Source organism: Phalaenopsis equestris, unplaced genomic scaffold (genome assembly GCF_001263595.1).
Source record: "Phalaenopsis equestris unplaced genomic scaffold, ASM126359v1 Scaffold000223, whole genome shotgun sequence".
In the NCBI taxonomy this organism is placed as follows: Eukaryota; Viridiplantae; Streptophyta; class Magnoliopsida; order Asparagales; family Orchidaceae; genus Phalaenopsis; species Phalaenopsis equestris.
In genome coordinates this window covers 2201271-2213520 of record NW_018164665.1, presented here as the reverse complement: position 1 = coordinate 2213520, position 12250 = coordinate 2201271, and the positions used below count along the sequence as shown (strand labels likewise).

Here is a 12250-nt window from a genome sequence, read left to right as displayed (position 1 = left end):
CTTTCCCTTCTTCATGGAACCATCTTTCGTTCTCCTCCAACCCACCTACCCGCCACCTCAAAATAGCTCTTTTCGTCAAACGCTGGCCTCGTCAGAACCTCGCCGGCGGCCTCGAGCGCCACGCCCTCACTCTGCACCTTGCACTTGCCCGCCGCGGCCACCATGTCCATGTCTTCACCACCAACTCTTCCTTCCCCAACTCCTCCATTCCTTGGTATTCCAATGCATCCCTGACATTCCATCCAACCCAGCCGAGCCCCGGTGGCTACCTCAACCAAGCTCTCGTATTCAAGGAATTCCAGATTCAAAACTCCACCGGCAGGCCGTTCGACATAGTCCACACCGAAAGTGTCGGTCTTTTCCACGGCCGTGCTCGGAATCTCACCAACCTCGCCGTCTCATGGCATGGCATCGCCTATGAGGCCATCCACTCCGACATCGTCCAAGACCTCCTTCGAGAACCCAATGAGCCCCGCCACTCTGCTTTCACCGCTAAGCTTGGTAAAGTCGTTGAGGAGGTCAAGTTCTTCCGCAATTACGCCCACCATGTAGCTACTAGTGATCACGCTGGCGACGTCCTCAAAAGAGTCTACATGATTCCAGAAGAGAGGGTTCATATCATCATCAATGGCGTTGATGAAGAAATCTACAAGCCCAAGCCTCGGAAAATCAAGACTTTCAGAAGTAAGTTTGGAGTCCCTGAAAGTGCCCAACTTGTGATAGGAATGGCGGGGAGATTGGTGAAAGACAAAGGCCATCATTTGATGTTCCAATCTCTGAAAAAGGTGTTCATGGAAGATTCAAGGTTCAACAAAAGTGTCTTCTTTCTGGTCGCTGGGGATGGGCCATGGGCAAATAGATACAAGGATTTGAACCCAAATCTGATCATTCTCGGTCCTCTGGATCAAGCCCAGCTTTCTGAATTCTATAACTCACTCGATGTCTTCGTAAACCCAACTCTCAGAGCGCAGGGATTGGACCACACCTTCATTGAAGCGATGCTTTGCGGGGTGCCTGTAATGGGAACCCGCTTCGCAAGCATCACTGGCTCCATCATTGTGGGTTCAGAAGTTGGGTACATGTTTCAGCCGACTGTCGACTCACTAAAAGAATCGATTTTTACAGTTTTTGGGGATGGAGTAGCTGTTCTTAGGAAGAAAGGGGAATATGCCAGAAACAAAGCTATTCATCTCTACACGGCTACAAAAATGGCGTCGGCGTATGAAAGATTGTTCATTTGCATCAGTGACTTTCATTATTGTAAGTACCCACTTTTGGGAGATAGGGATGAGGAAAAAATATCACGTTCAACATCCGGACGTAGAGTTACATCCGGAAACCAATAAAACAATGACACATGACCAGATTTATTAAACCACCAGAATAACGTCGACATCTGAATATGAGCCTCACATAAACCTGACCCGAAATAAAGAATACAACAAGAGTATCATTTACCCGCGCATAGCCTGAGCTCATCTTTTTACGACGAACTGGTGACATAATTATATATTTGAGCGACATTGTTATCACCTTCAAAAGAAATCAATCTTATAGGTACTAAGGTCGGTCTTAGTTCAATTGCGTTCCTCCCAGTCTGAGCATTTCACTAACCAGAGATGTCCTAGCTCCAGTCTAACATTCTCGTCACCACCAGCAGAGCCAATCAAATTTTAAGATAATAAAGTTTTAATTTTTTTTGGCAGTGTGAGCAAATTGTATTGGTGATAAATGTTGTATTTTGATTACTTGAGAAAACTCTTACATAAAACTCCATGTGATCTAAAAGCAGATGTTTATGATGTTTCAAGTACATTTGTTGGAATACTCTATGTAATACTCCATTTGAGTTGCTAATTTTTAGTTGTATTTTGGGTGTGTATTGCCTGAATTGTGAATGATTCTCATGTACTTATATTATGTTTATCAAATGAAAAATATATGATGCTTTAAGCGGTTTTTGTTAAGAAATTGATCATTTCAGGCTTTACTTTGGCAGTGTACTGGAAATTACTGCCTGATTTTTTTAGGAAAATGCATATTGTATCGTTTTATGATGATGAATAAAACTTTTATTGTGTTTTGGGTTATATTTGATAACTTCTTGATTTTAGGAAAAAATTGTGGATTAATCTACCAATTAGTGCTTGAAACCTCAAGTAAACTTGCATGTAATCCTCTAATAATGCTGAAATGAGATTTTTATAATGTTTTAGGTTCTTTTTGTTAAGAAATGTGAGGATTTTAGGCAAAATTTGGGTGGTAAACTAGAAGTGTACAATCTCATTCCTAACGAAAATAAGTATGTAATCTTTGATGAAGTTGAAATTAATGTTTTATGGTGTTTTAGGTTAATTTTATTTCATATATTTTTTTTTTCAATTTAACCTATATTTTATCAGTAAATTGGGAGTATACTGCCTCAATCCTGAAGAAAATTTTTAAGTAATTCTATAATAATGCTGAGATTTTTATGATGTTTAATTTACATTTCTTTAGAAATATTATGATTTTAGGCAATTTTTGAGCACTAATGTAGAAGTGTACTGTCAGACTTCTGAAGAACAACCTATATTTTATTAATTAATGATGCTGAAATAAGGTTTTTCTAATGTTTTAGATTAACTTTATTTAATAATTTTTTTTATTTTTTATTATAGTAGGGCAGTGCAATCATGGTTTACTGCCTTGATGATGAAGTAAATGCATATGCAATCCTCTAACAATGTTGATATTTGATATTGATGACGTTTTAAATTACCATTGTTTAGAAATATGACAATTTCAGACAAATTTTGGGCAATACATTTGGAGTGTATTCTGCCATATGACTGATTGTATTGATAGTTTTTACTGATATGATATATCATGATACTGTATATGTTTTACTATGATTGGTACATGAAAAACACCACATATGAGTATTCAGATCACCTAACTTGTATAGTACATGTGAGATGATAGTTGTGCTTGATGATATGCTTTTTTTTATATAGCTACTATTGTGATTTGATATTATATTATGAGTACATGTCTTATAGTATACATATACGTATTTAATGACCTACAAACTTATTTGCTTAGCATACATAATATGATTATAATGCAATCATGCATATTGTTTTATTTTTTTGCATTGATTTCAGTTGTACATTTCGTGTAACCTACTTAGCTGTGGATGCTCACTCTTATTACTTACATGTTTTCAGAGAATGGAAAGGATCCAGTGGAGTGAACTACTAGTATTTGCTAATAGAGACATATATTATGTGTATTTAGTGATTATAATATATCTGTATTTTTTGCTGGAATTATTATAAAATCATGATCAATGTATATAAATATTTTGGATGTAAATAGTTTTGATGTATATATAAAATTTAAAATGATGATGATATTTAGCCTTATATTTATAATATTATCGGTGACTAAGTGGCTTTGTGTGATGAAAATTAGAAGAAAAAAGAAATTCCTTCAAATAGATCTTAGGCTAAATAATTTGTTGCACAATCAACTTGGTATAATCTATTACCGTATAAAGGTAATATCAGGTCGGGTCGTGACAATAAGACTAATCGCACAATTACTGACATTATTCATCATTAAACGATTGAACTAAGCATGTATGCGAAAATAGACAAGCAAAGTTGAAGTAATATAAAGCTATAAAGTTCAATATTCACAAATACTCTAAACAGTACAGCCAACCACATAGGTCCAGAATCATACCTAGCCAACACCTCAACTTAGCAAAGTATGAAAAACCTTAAGATACATTCCTCTTTAACAAGGGGGGCCAAATCCAAAAAGCTTGGGATAAATATACAAACCAACCTAGGCAAGAGGTGTCAAATCGAGCTTGGCGGTTGGGTTACCCGAAATTGACTTGAATATTAAATGGGTCAGAAAAACCAACCCAAACATGACCCGCCTTTAACAAAGAGTAATAGCTATTTTGGTCGATTTCAAGATGATTTTGGGTCAATTTTTAGTTTCAAGTAAATTTTGTGTTATCATATCAATCTAGGATTGGTGGGTCAACCCAAATCTGACACGAAAAATTAAACAGGTTAGGATTCCTAATCAAAATCCGACTAAATAATTATCAAGGCCAGCCCGAACCCAGATTTTTCAAGTAAAGAAGGCTTGGCGAGCACATTATTGACCCCCGTAACCTAGTCTTCAATCTCCACTAAAACACTTCACCGAAACAAGTCATTTACTTTAGCAGGTTCAATCACTATAAAACACTCCACCGAAACAGTTCATTTGCATTAACAGGTAAAATTTACAGTGAAAAATGAAACCAAAAAAATGAGTGAAAGTATCCACCATGAAAAAAGTTGAATCTTGATAAAGCACATCCATGTCAACTTTACAAAAAAAATATCAAGATTATCAATTTTCCAACATCAAATCAGCCAACCCCCACCCCCACCCCCCCCCCACCCCCTCCTTCAGTTCTAGTATGCCGTTTGCGATTATTTATATCTGCGTTGGTTGATGATAACACTAGCAATAACAAAAATAGGATTGTATCACACATGTAAAGGTCAAGAAATGAAAATTGCATTTTGACCCGAACTTTTGCAAGAAAAACAAGTAATTTAGGTTTTAATAAAAGTCCAATGCCATATGAGTAATCTATTTTTTTTTATTTGAAATACGAGACGAGCACAATTGTTAAAACATAGAGGATAGACCTACAACAAATGCTAGGTTGTCTCTGGTGTGACTCGAAGCTCAATGCAAATTGCAAGACAATAGTTCAATTTAGAAAAACAATCACCAATGCAAAGGTTCTTTTCATTTCCTAATGTAATACAAACTTACGCCCCCAATTAGTGCACCTATATTGAACAGGAATTAGCTGTTCTCCATGGTCGTCTCATTAGAATCAGAGTCACTAGCATTATAACCTGAAAATTAAAAAAAAAATTCAGCAGAATAATCAACGCAGGATAAATGATGCTCCTAATTTGAGGGAATTGTAAAGAAAAATCACAACAAGCAACATTTTCTGTACTTAATATTTCAAACCTAAACTTTCATATTTACACACAAACATAAATGTTTAATATCACATCAAACATAGCACTATTATCACTTTTTAAAAGTGAAATACACATTTTCAAGCATAGGTTTAAAGCACCGAAGTGCTATGTATGTAAATATGAAAGTATAGGTGTGAGATATGTAAATACAGAAGAATTGCGTTCTATGTATATAAATTTCCCTTTTTTAATTATAGGTGTGAGATATGTAAATACATAAGAATTGTGTTCTATGTATATAAATTTCCCTTTTTTTTATTTTAGACATTTCGGAAATGAGAAATCTAGCCTACAAACAGCTCTAACCTGGATGCTTCTCGCTAACCTTCCAAACAGAGGACCGGTGTCTTGAAGCTTTCGTAAACCATGCATTAGCCTAAAAAACAAATTAAACACAGGGTTGGAAGAGGCAAAAGCTTAAGAAAGAAAGTTTAAAAAAAAAACACCATGACATGAAAAGAAAGTGAAGAATCTTATTAAGTGTTGCCAAGAAGAGAATGATTAGGTGGTTGAGTGGCTTTACACATAGAGACAAAATGCGAAATGAATATATCCGCAATAGGGTTGGTGTAGCTCCAGTGACTGACAAAATTAGAGCGAGTCGTCTTAGATGGTTTGATCACATTAAACGTTGACCATCTGATGATCCGATTAAGAGAGTAGATGTTTTAGATTCGACTTATGCTAAGAAAGACAGAGGCAGAGCTAGGAAGACTTGGGCTTATTGTATAAAAAATGATCTTAATTTATTAGAACTAAATGAAAATATAACTCTAAATAGGACGCAATATTGAAAAAGGATTCATGTAACCGCCCCACGTAGTGGGATTAAGACTTTGTTGTTGTTGTAGTCAAGGAAACAACTGAACCCAATAAAATAAAATAAAAAACATCAAATATCCAAACTAAAGGCAGCAACATAATTTCTCTTTCATCATTCAATTCGCATTCCATTCATTATTTTTAAAACAATCTTTATGACTGGTTGTGCAGCTAAATGTACCATCAGCCTTTCTTACCAAATCTCAAGTAGAACTGGCAAATCAAGTAAATTCATAATTTTAACTTAATTTCTCAGCAATTCTACAAACTTAATCCCAAGTTCCCCTTTGCCCTCATATCAGAAACTAAAATAACTCAACAAAAGAAATAGGACACATTCTTTTTCAAATACAATAGATAGTACCTTCCATATGCTAAAAGAATTTTTTACTGATTACTTCTCGGACTGTCGGACAGATAAAAAAAAAGAAGATTTACATATGACAGCAAAGGAAATCCATCATGAGCAGAGCTTCATTTCCACGTCTCTTTGCTTAACTTTAAATGCATTCTAAAATCAGCCAAAACTTGAGCTTAATAATGTGTTCTAACCCAAAACTTGTATTTCCAAACTTTTAGTATGATCCCTATGAAACTTCATATGACAAAACATGCCGGTGGTCACTATGTGTGGCAAATCAAAATAAAAAGTAGAATAAATGTATGCCTTTGGCCTAAAAATAGGCAAAAATGTGCACACATGTAGTTTAATTTATGTGGATGTGGACCTCTAATGCATAACAATATAAATATACAGAACTATTTTCATGCAGAAAAAAAACAAGGGATGAGAATTTTAAAGGCCAAATGAAGTGAAAAGTTCAAGCGAAATTTAATTACTTTATAACCTGAAAGTTCAACCACTTACTACAAAACCATGACAGAGCATGCATAACTACACTTTCATATGTAGGATTGTCCAAACAGTTCATTGTTCGCGAACAACTCATGTTCAACTCGTTAAGTAGATTGTGTTCAATTCGTTTGTCAAGGTAACAAGTTGAACACAAATTTGCGCTTTATATATAAACAAACAAAATACTAACAAAGATTTGTTTGATTTGTATAAAGTATTATTTTTAAATAATTTATTTGACCACAAGAAAACAAAGATTTATAATCAATTAAAATTATTAATTAAAAAAAATAAAAATATATTAAATTCTATTTAAATGAATATTTTCATATAAATAATAAGATTCAAATCTCGCCCCCGCCCTTAACATCCTACGCTGCATGACTAGGACTGTCAAAATGACTTGTTCGCAAACAGCTTGTGCTCGATTCACTAAACAAATGAGCCGAACACAAAAAAATTTTTTGAGCTTGAAATATAAACGAGCTGACACGAACAATGATAGTTTATAGCGAGTTAAACACAAGCCGAGCGTGAGCTCGCTTAAGCTCGACTCATTTACCCCCCTATTCATATCCACTAAAACACATGCACGGAAAAGAACTACTAAATTCAAACAAACCTAACAAGAAAAAGAATAGAAAGACTTACATGGATACCACTCAATTCTTATGTATTTTCGTATCCAATAACACGGAAACTTCAATTTGTACATATATGTCACCTTACATGTGTATTAAAAGATGTATTTCACTAGTGGTATGTTTGATGTGATGTGAAAGATGTGGGTGATATAAATATAAAAAGCAAATTTAGGTATTAGATATGTAAATACATAGGAATTAGGCGGCATGTTACATGTATGTAAATGCCCTAAAAGAATAAAGCACCCAAGATTTTCCAGAGCATGTAGTCCTGTTCCTGAACCTCAAAAAAGTATTTCCAGACCTTAAAATTTGTTTATTTCATGCTTCCATCCTCAAAAAAAGATCGGAAAAGCTGAAAGAGCGAGATCTTGCTCGTTTAAAAATTCAACAAAGAAATTTCGTAGAAGAAACCCTCCACTTTGTAGCAATTGGAACCGATAGAATCCTCTAGCCCAAATTCTTCACTATATTATGGGATTCCCATCAAATCAATACAATAAGAATTGCCCAGCAAATTCTTCAAACCGGAGTGCAGAACTCCAAGAACCAATCATCCCATCACTCAAGTCTCAGCAAAACATATAAATACAGTACGCCATAATAACACCGGGGAAATGGAAATCAAACGAAGCCTAATCAATCATGATTCCTAGAAGATAAACCCTAAAACAGAACAAGTCCATACTAATCGCACCTTCTGTTCATTCCGAGGAACCCCATAGCCGCTCTGGTACATCTGGCCAACAAGAACCTGCATCGTGGCATCACCGGCCTTGGCTTCCTCTAAGGTATCCCGAAACCACCGGCGAACGCAATCCGCAACCACATCCGAGAGCGGCACTCGCCCTTCCCGTCGAGCAGTCCCCACCAGCGGCTTTTCCATCCCCCGCCCCACCGGCACGCAGCGGCTTCGCCTCCGAGAATCGGGAACAGGCGGGCGAACTGTTGAGGATAAGCACCAAGAGACCGCGCTCTCTTAGAAGATAGGAAGATTTACATTCATGCCCCTAAATTTTTTGGTATTTATAAATGCAACACCTTATCCATGATAATTTAGGGCCCGTTTGGGGCAGCTTATAAGTGCGGGCGGCGTTTTGAAAACGCCGTCATACCGTTTGGTTCGCACTTTTTGGTAGATTATTTAAAACAGCGTTTTTTATTTCCTAAAACACGCGGACCGCGGGCTGACCCCCGCGGACCGCGTTTCGAGCTTCCCTGTTCGTTCGAAGCCTGCTCGTTCGAAGCCTGCTCGTTTGAAGCCTCCGCGACCTTGCCTCTCCCGATAGCATTTCTCCTTTTTCCTTCCTCTTCCGCGAGCTCTTTCCCACCCAGCCGTGATCCTTCCTCTTCCGCGAGCACTTTCCCTGCAAGCCGTAACTGACCCGTCGCCCTCCCGTCGAAGCCGGAACCTCTCCTCGGGCTCTCGTCGAACGTGGATCTCGTCGTCTCGCACTCCTCGAAGTCGGATCTGCTACCCTAGCTCCCGTCGCAACCGGATCTTCCCCCTCTCGTTCTCCTCGAAACCGGATCTTCTCCTCTAGCTGCCGTCGGAGCGAAATCTTGTACTCTCGCTACCGTCAAAGCAAGATCTTCTCGTCTCCCTACCGTCAAAGCCGGTTCTTCACCGTTCGAAGCCATATCTTCTCTGTCTGAAGCCAGATCTTGCGGATCTTCTCGCTCCCGTCAAAGGCAGTTCTCTCCGCAGCCAGTTCTTCCGGATTTTCTTCAACAGACCACAAGGTTGTCACAAAACTTATTTACAATCTAAGTTTATATATTTTTTTAAATTCAGAGGTTATATATGTTAAAGTTTCAATTTATCTTGAACATCAATTGAGCTTCTCTTATGTATTAGCAGACTTAAGTTTTTGGTTATTTGTGCTTTAACTGTTTCTGTTTTTAGGTTGTGGTTTACTGTATTGATTTGATCTCCTTAATGAAGTTGCTCTTGGATTATCATTTTGGTTTCTGGGCTTCATTTTTTGTTGCTTGCTACTGCTGCGTTAGTTTGGAGTACTTGATTTTTTGTTGCTAGCTGCTGCCTTGCTCAATTATTTTTTGGAATTGGATGTTTCTGAGCTCACATATAGAACTTATTTCATTTTTTTTTGACTTTGTTTGAGGGAAATTTATACAGATATTACATTTACAAATTGGCAGATTTTTTTTTGCTAGCTGCTGCCTAGCTGCTGCCTTGCTCAAATTTTTTGACTTTGTTTCTGAGCTCACATATAGATGTTTCTGAGCTAATCATATTGTTACAAATTGGCAGACAAAACTCTAAACTGTCATCTCTTTCCCACTTTCCTGTTGCATCTTAAATTTCTGCAACTCTAAAAGACATTTTCTGCAACTCTAAAAGACATTTTATGCATCTTAAATTTATGCAACTCATAACATAGTCTTGTTAAGTCCCATTGTCAAACATTAACAGAGACATCTTTGTTGAATTCACTCATCTCCTCCTTATGAGCACGTTTTATGAATCTATTTTCAAAATTTTAGCATATAAGTTTGAAACATGTGCTCCTATATTATTTATCTATTGATATTTAGCTTTAAAACTTTGGTGGATATTTAGTTCTTTAAAATAGAAAAATTAAAAATGATTTTAATTCTTCAATTACTTGTTATTTTCCGTCACTTTTGCTTTCACTCTAATTTCAACAATGACACTTAAAGACTACAAGTCAAGAATAGAAGAAATCATCCCTCAAGAACATGTTAGATAAATAAACCTTTATGAGAAATAAATATTATTTAGGAAGATTTACAAACGTATCACTCAATTTTTATATGGTGTATTTCACATTTTAAACGTACAATAGCGGTATGAAACATTGTTCTTTTTGTTTTATGATTTTTATTGTCATGAAAAGAAACATTTTATGCCCATCCATATATCTGACAGAACTCAATGAGTAAAGCTAGAGAGGCTGGAACATCGGCCATGTGGGATAGAGAAGTTACTATAATCTTTTGTGATTTATGTGTAAGGGAGGTTGAGGTGGGAAATAGACCCACTACATTTTTTAACAAAGAAGGGTGGCGAAATATTGAAGTTAAATTCAAAGAAATGACTGGAAGAGATTACGATCGCATGAAAATGAAGAACAAATGGGATCAGTTAAAGAAGGATTGGAAACTATGGAAAGAACTAAAACAGGGATCAACAGGAATGGGCTGGGATCCTGTTAAGCGCACAATAGATGCACCAGAGGAATGGTGGGCTGAAAAACTACAGGTCTATAATTTAATCTTTTTACTTTCTCTTTAATCTAATTTCGCATTGACCTGACACTACTTTATTAATGCACATTTGTTATTTATAACAGGCAGTGCCGTCAGCCAAAAAATTTAAATTCGTTGGCATTGATCCAGTAATGGAGGAAAATCTAGATAGAATGTTCACTGGGGTTGTCGCTACAGGCTCTCATGCGTTTACCCCAAATGATATAGGGTTGAGCAGCTCAGTTCAAGAGATGGATACCGTACAGATAGGTGATTCAGGAGACCGCCCTAGCCATGTGCACACAGATGTTCAATCCACAAGTGTGTCCAAGCGTCCCAGGGTAGAGAAGAAGAACAAAGGGGTTGCTTTTATTAAAGGGACTATCGATGCACTAGTTGAAACATGTAAAGCTCGGTCTTCTTCTTCGCAGGACAGCTCAATTGATGAGTGTCTTCAGGTCTTGAATACATACTCTGATGTTAAGGCAGACGATGATGACTACATTCAATACGTGAAGGTGTTGCGAGACCCAACCATCAGACAGTTTTTTATGAAGTTGGAACCGAAATACCGTGTGAAATACTTGCGATCTTTTATGGACGTCTGAATATTTGAGTTATTAATGCACTTTCTTTTCTAATCTTCTATGTTATGTTTATGTTAAGCACAATTTTTTAATCTCCGTTGTTTATGTTTTGGACAATTGACCTTTATATGTGATTGTTCTTTATGTGTGTCCAATTTTATTATGTATTGTTTTTATTTTGCCCAAAGTTCATGTGTTTTATTTATCTTTCATAGCATACTTCTGTTTTCATTACTAAAGTTAATTTATTTAATTTTTAATAATTTTGTAGTATGGATGAAGAAGATATCCACCACATTCGCACAGTCGCGTTTACCTTGACCTTATTGTATTATTACCATCTCAAATACGTTGACCGAAACCCATGTATGACTTCAACTCAAGTAGGAGACAGATGGGTTGGTGAGTTATTACGGGGCCATCCAGCACGGTTCTTTAATATGTTTCGTATGACACAAGAAATATTTCATGATCTCCTAGATGAACTCCGGATCAATCATGGCTTTCATGGCTCTGCCAGAACAACCCCAAGGGAAGTGCTTGGAATAACTGTATATATCTTAGCTCAAAATGAATCAATTAGAGGTGCTATGGAGCGTTTCCAACATTCATCTGAAACCATTAGCCGATATTTCTCAGTCGGTTTGAACTCACTTGTTAGTTTGGCCCAGAAGGTAATAAAGCCTGAGGATCCAACGTTCAATTCAATTCCTTTACAAATTGCAAATGACCCCCGGTACATGCCATTTTTTAAGGTCTGTCTTTTACCATTACACTCATCCTTCTACTTTTATTATATTTCAGCTTATAAAAAATTATATTTGTAATTCCAGGATTGCATTGGAGCTATTGATGGAACACACGTCGATGCACGATTAAATAGTGAAGAAAGAGTTGCGTACATAGGCCGATGCGGCGCCCCAACACAAAATGTTATGGCCGTATGTGATTTTAATATGTGCTTTACCTTTGTCATGGCTGGATGGGAAGGAAGCGCTCACGATAGTCGTGTTTTCAAGTTCGCTACCAGAAACTTGAGACATGGATTTCCAT

The 12250-nt window shown here is 36.8% G+C and overlaps 3 protein-coding genes across 5 annotated transcripts in view; 2 read left to right on the top strand and 1 right to left on the bottom strand.

Moving 5' to 3' along the window:
- LOC110023200 overlaps nt 1-8358 on the bottom strand; it is a 10932-nt gene extending 2574 nt beyond the window's left edge. Inside the window, exons 1-3 of one of the 2 annotated variants that reach the window (XM_020722491.1) lie at nt 8074-8358; nt 5361-5430; nt 4834-4919 (exon numbers count right to left, since the gene is read on the bottom strand). In XM_020722491.1, coding sequence (XP_020578150.1) covers nt 4867-4919; nt 5361-5430; nt 8074-8262 — 312 coding nt within the window. In that variant the 5' untranslated portion in view covers nt 8263-8358 and the 3' untranslated portion in view covers nt 4834-4866. The remainder of the gene's footprint in view (nt 1-4833; nt 4920-5360; nt 5431-8073) is intronic. The other variant, XM_020722492.1, reaches the window with a different exon arrangement.
- Nucleotides 6-2281, top strand: LOC110023287 (N-acetyl-alpha-D-glucosaminyl L-malate synthase; the record flags this gene model as incomplete). The annotated part of the gene is made up of 1 exon (XM_020722610.1): nt 6-2281. A coding segment is annotated over one exon (1341 nt), but the record flags the coding sequence as incomplete, so codon positions are not given.
- Nucleotides 8359-8737: 379 nt separating the features above from the next.
- Nucleotides 8738-12250, top strand: part of LOC110023196 (L10-interacting MYB domain-containing protein-like) — a 6821-nt gene continuing 3308 nt past the window's right edge. Inside the window, exon 1 of one of the 2 annotated variants that reach the window (XR_002293872.1) lies at nt 8738-9119. Coding sequence is in view for 1 of the 2 variants with exons in the window: in XM_020722486.1 (XP_020578145.1) it covers nt 10297-10623 (327 nt within the window). In the remaining variant the exon portion in view is untranslated. Of the gene's footprint in view, nt 9120-10212; nt 10624-12250 lie in introns of those variants that run through there. The other variant, XM_020722486.1, reaches the window with a different exon arrangement.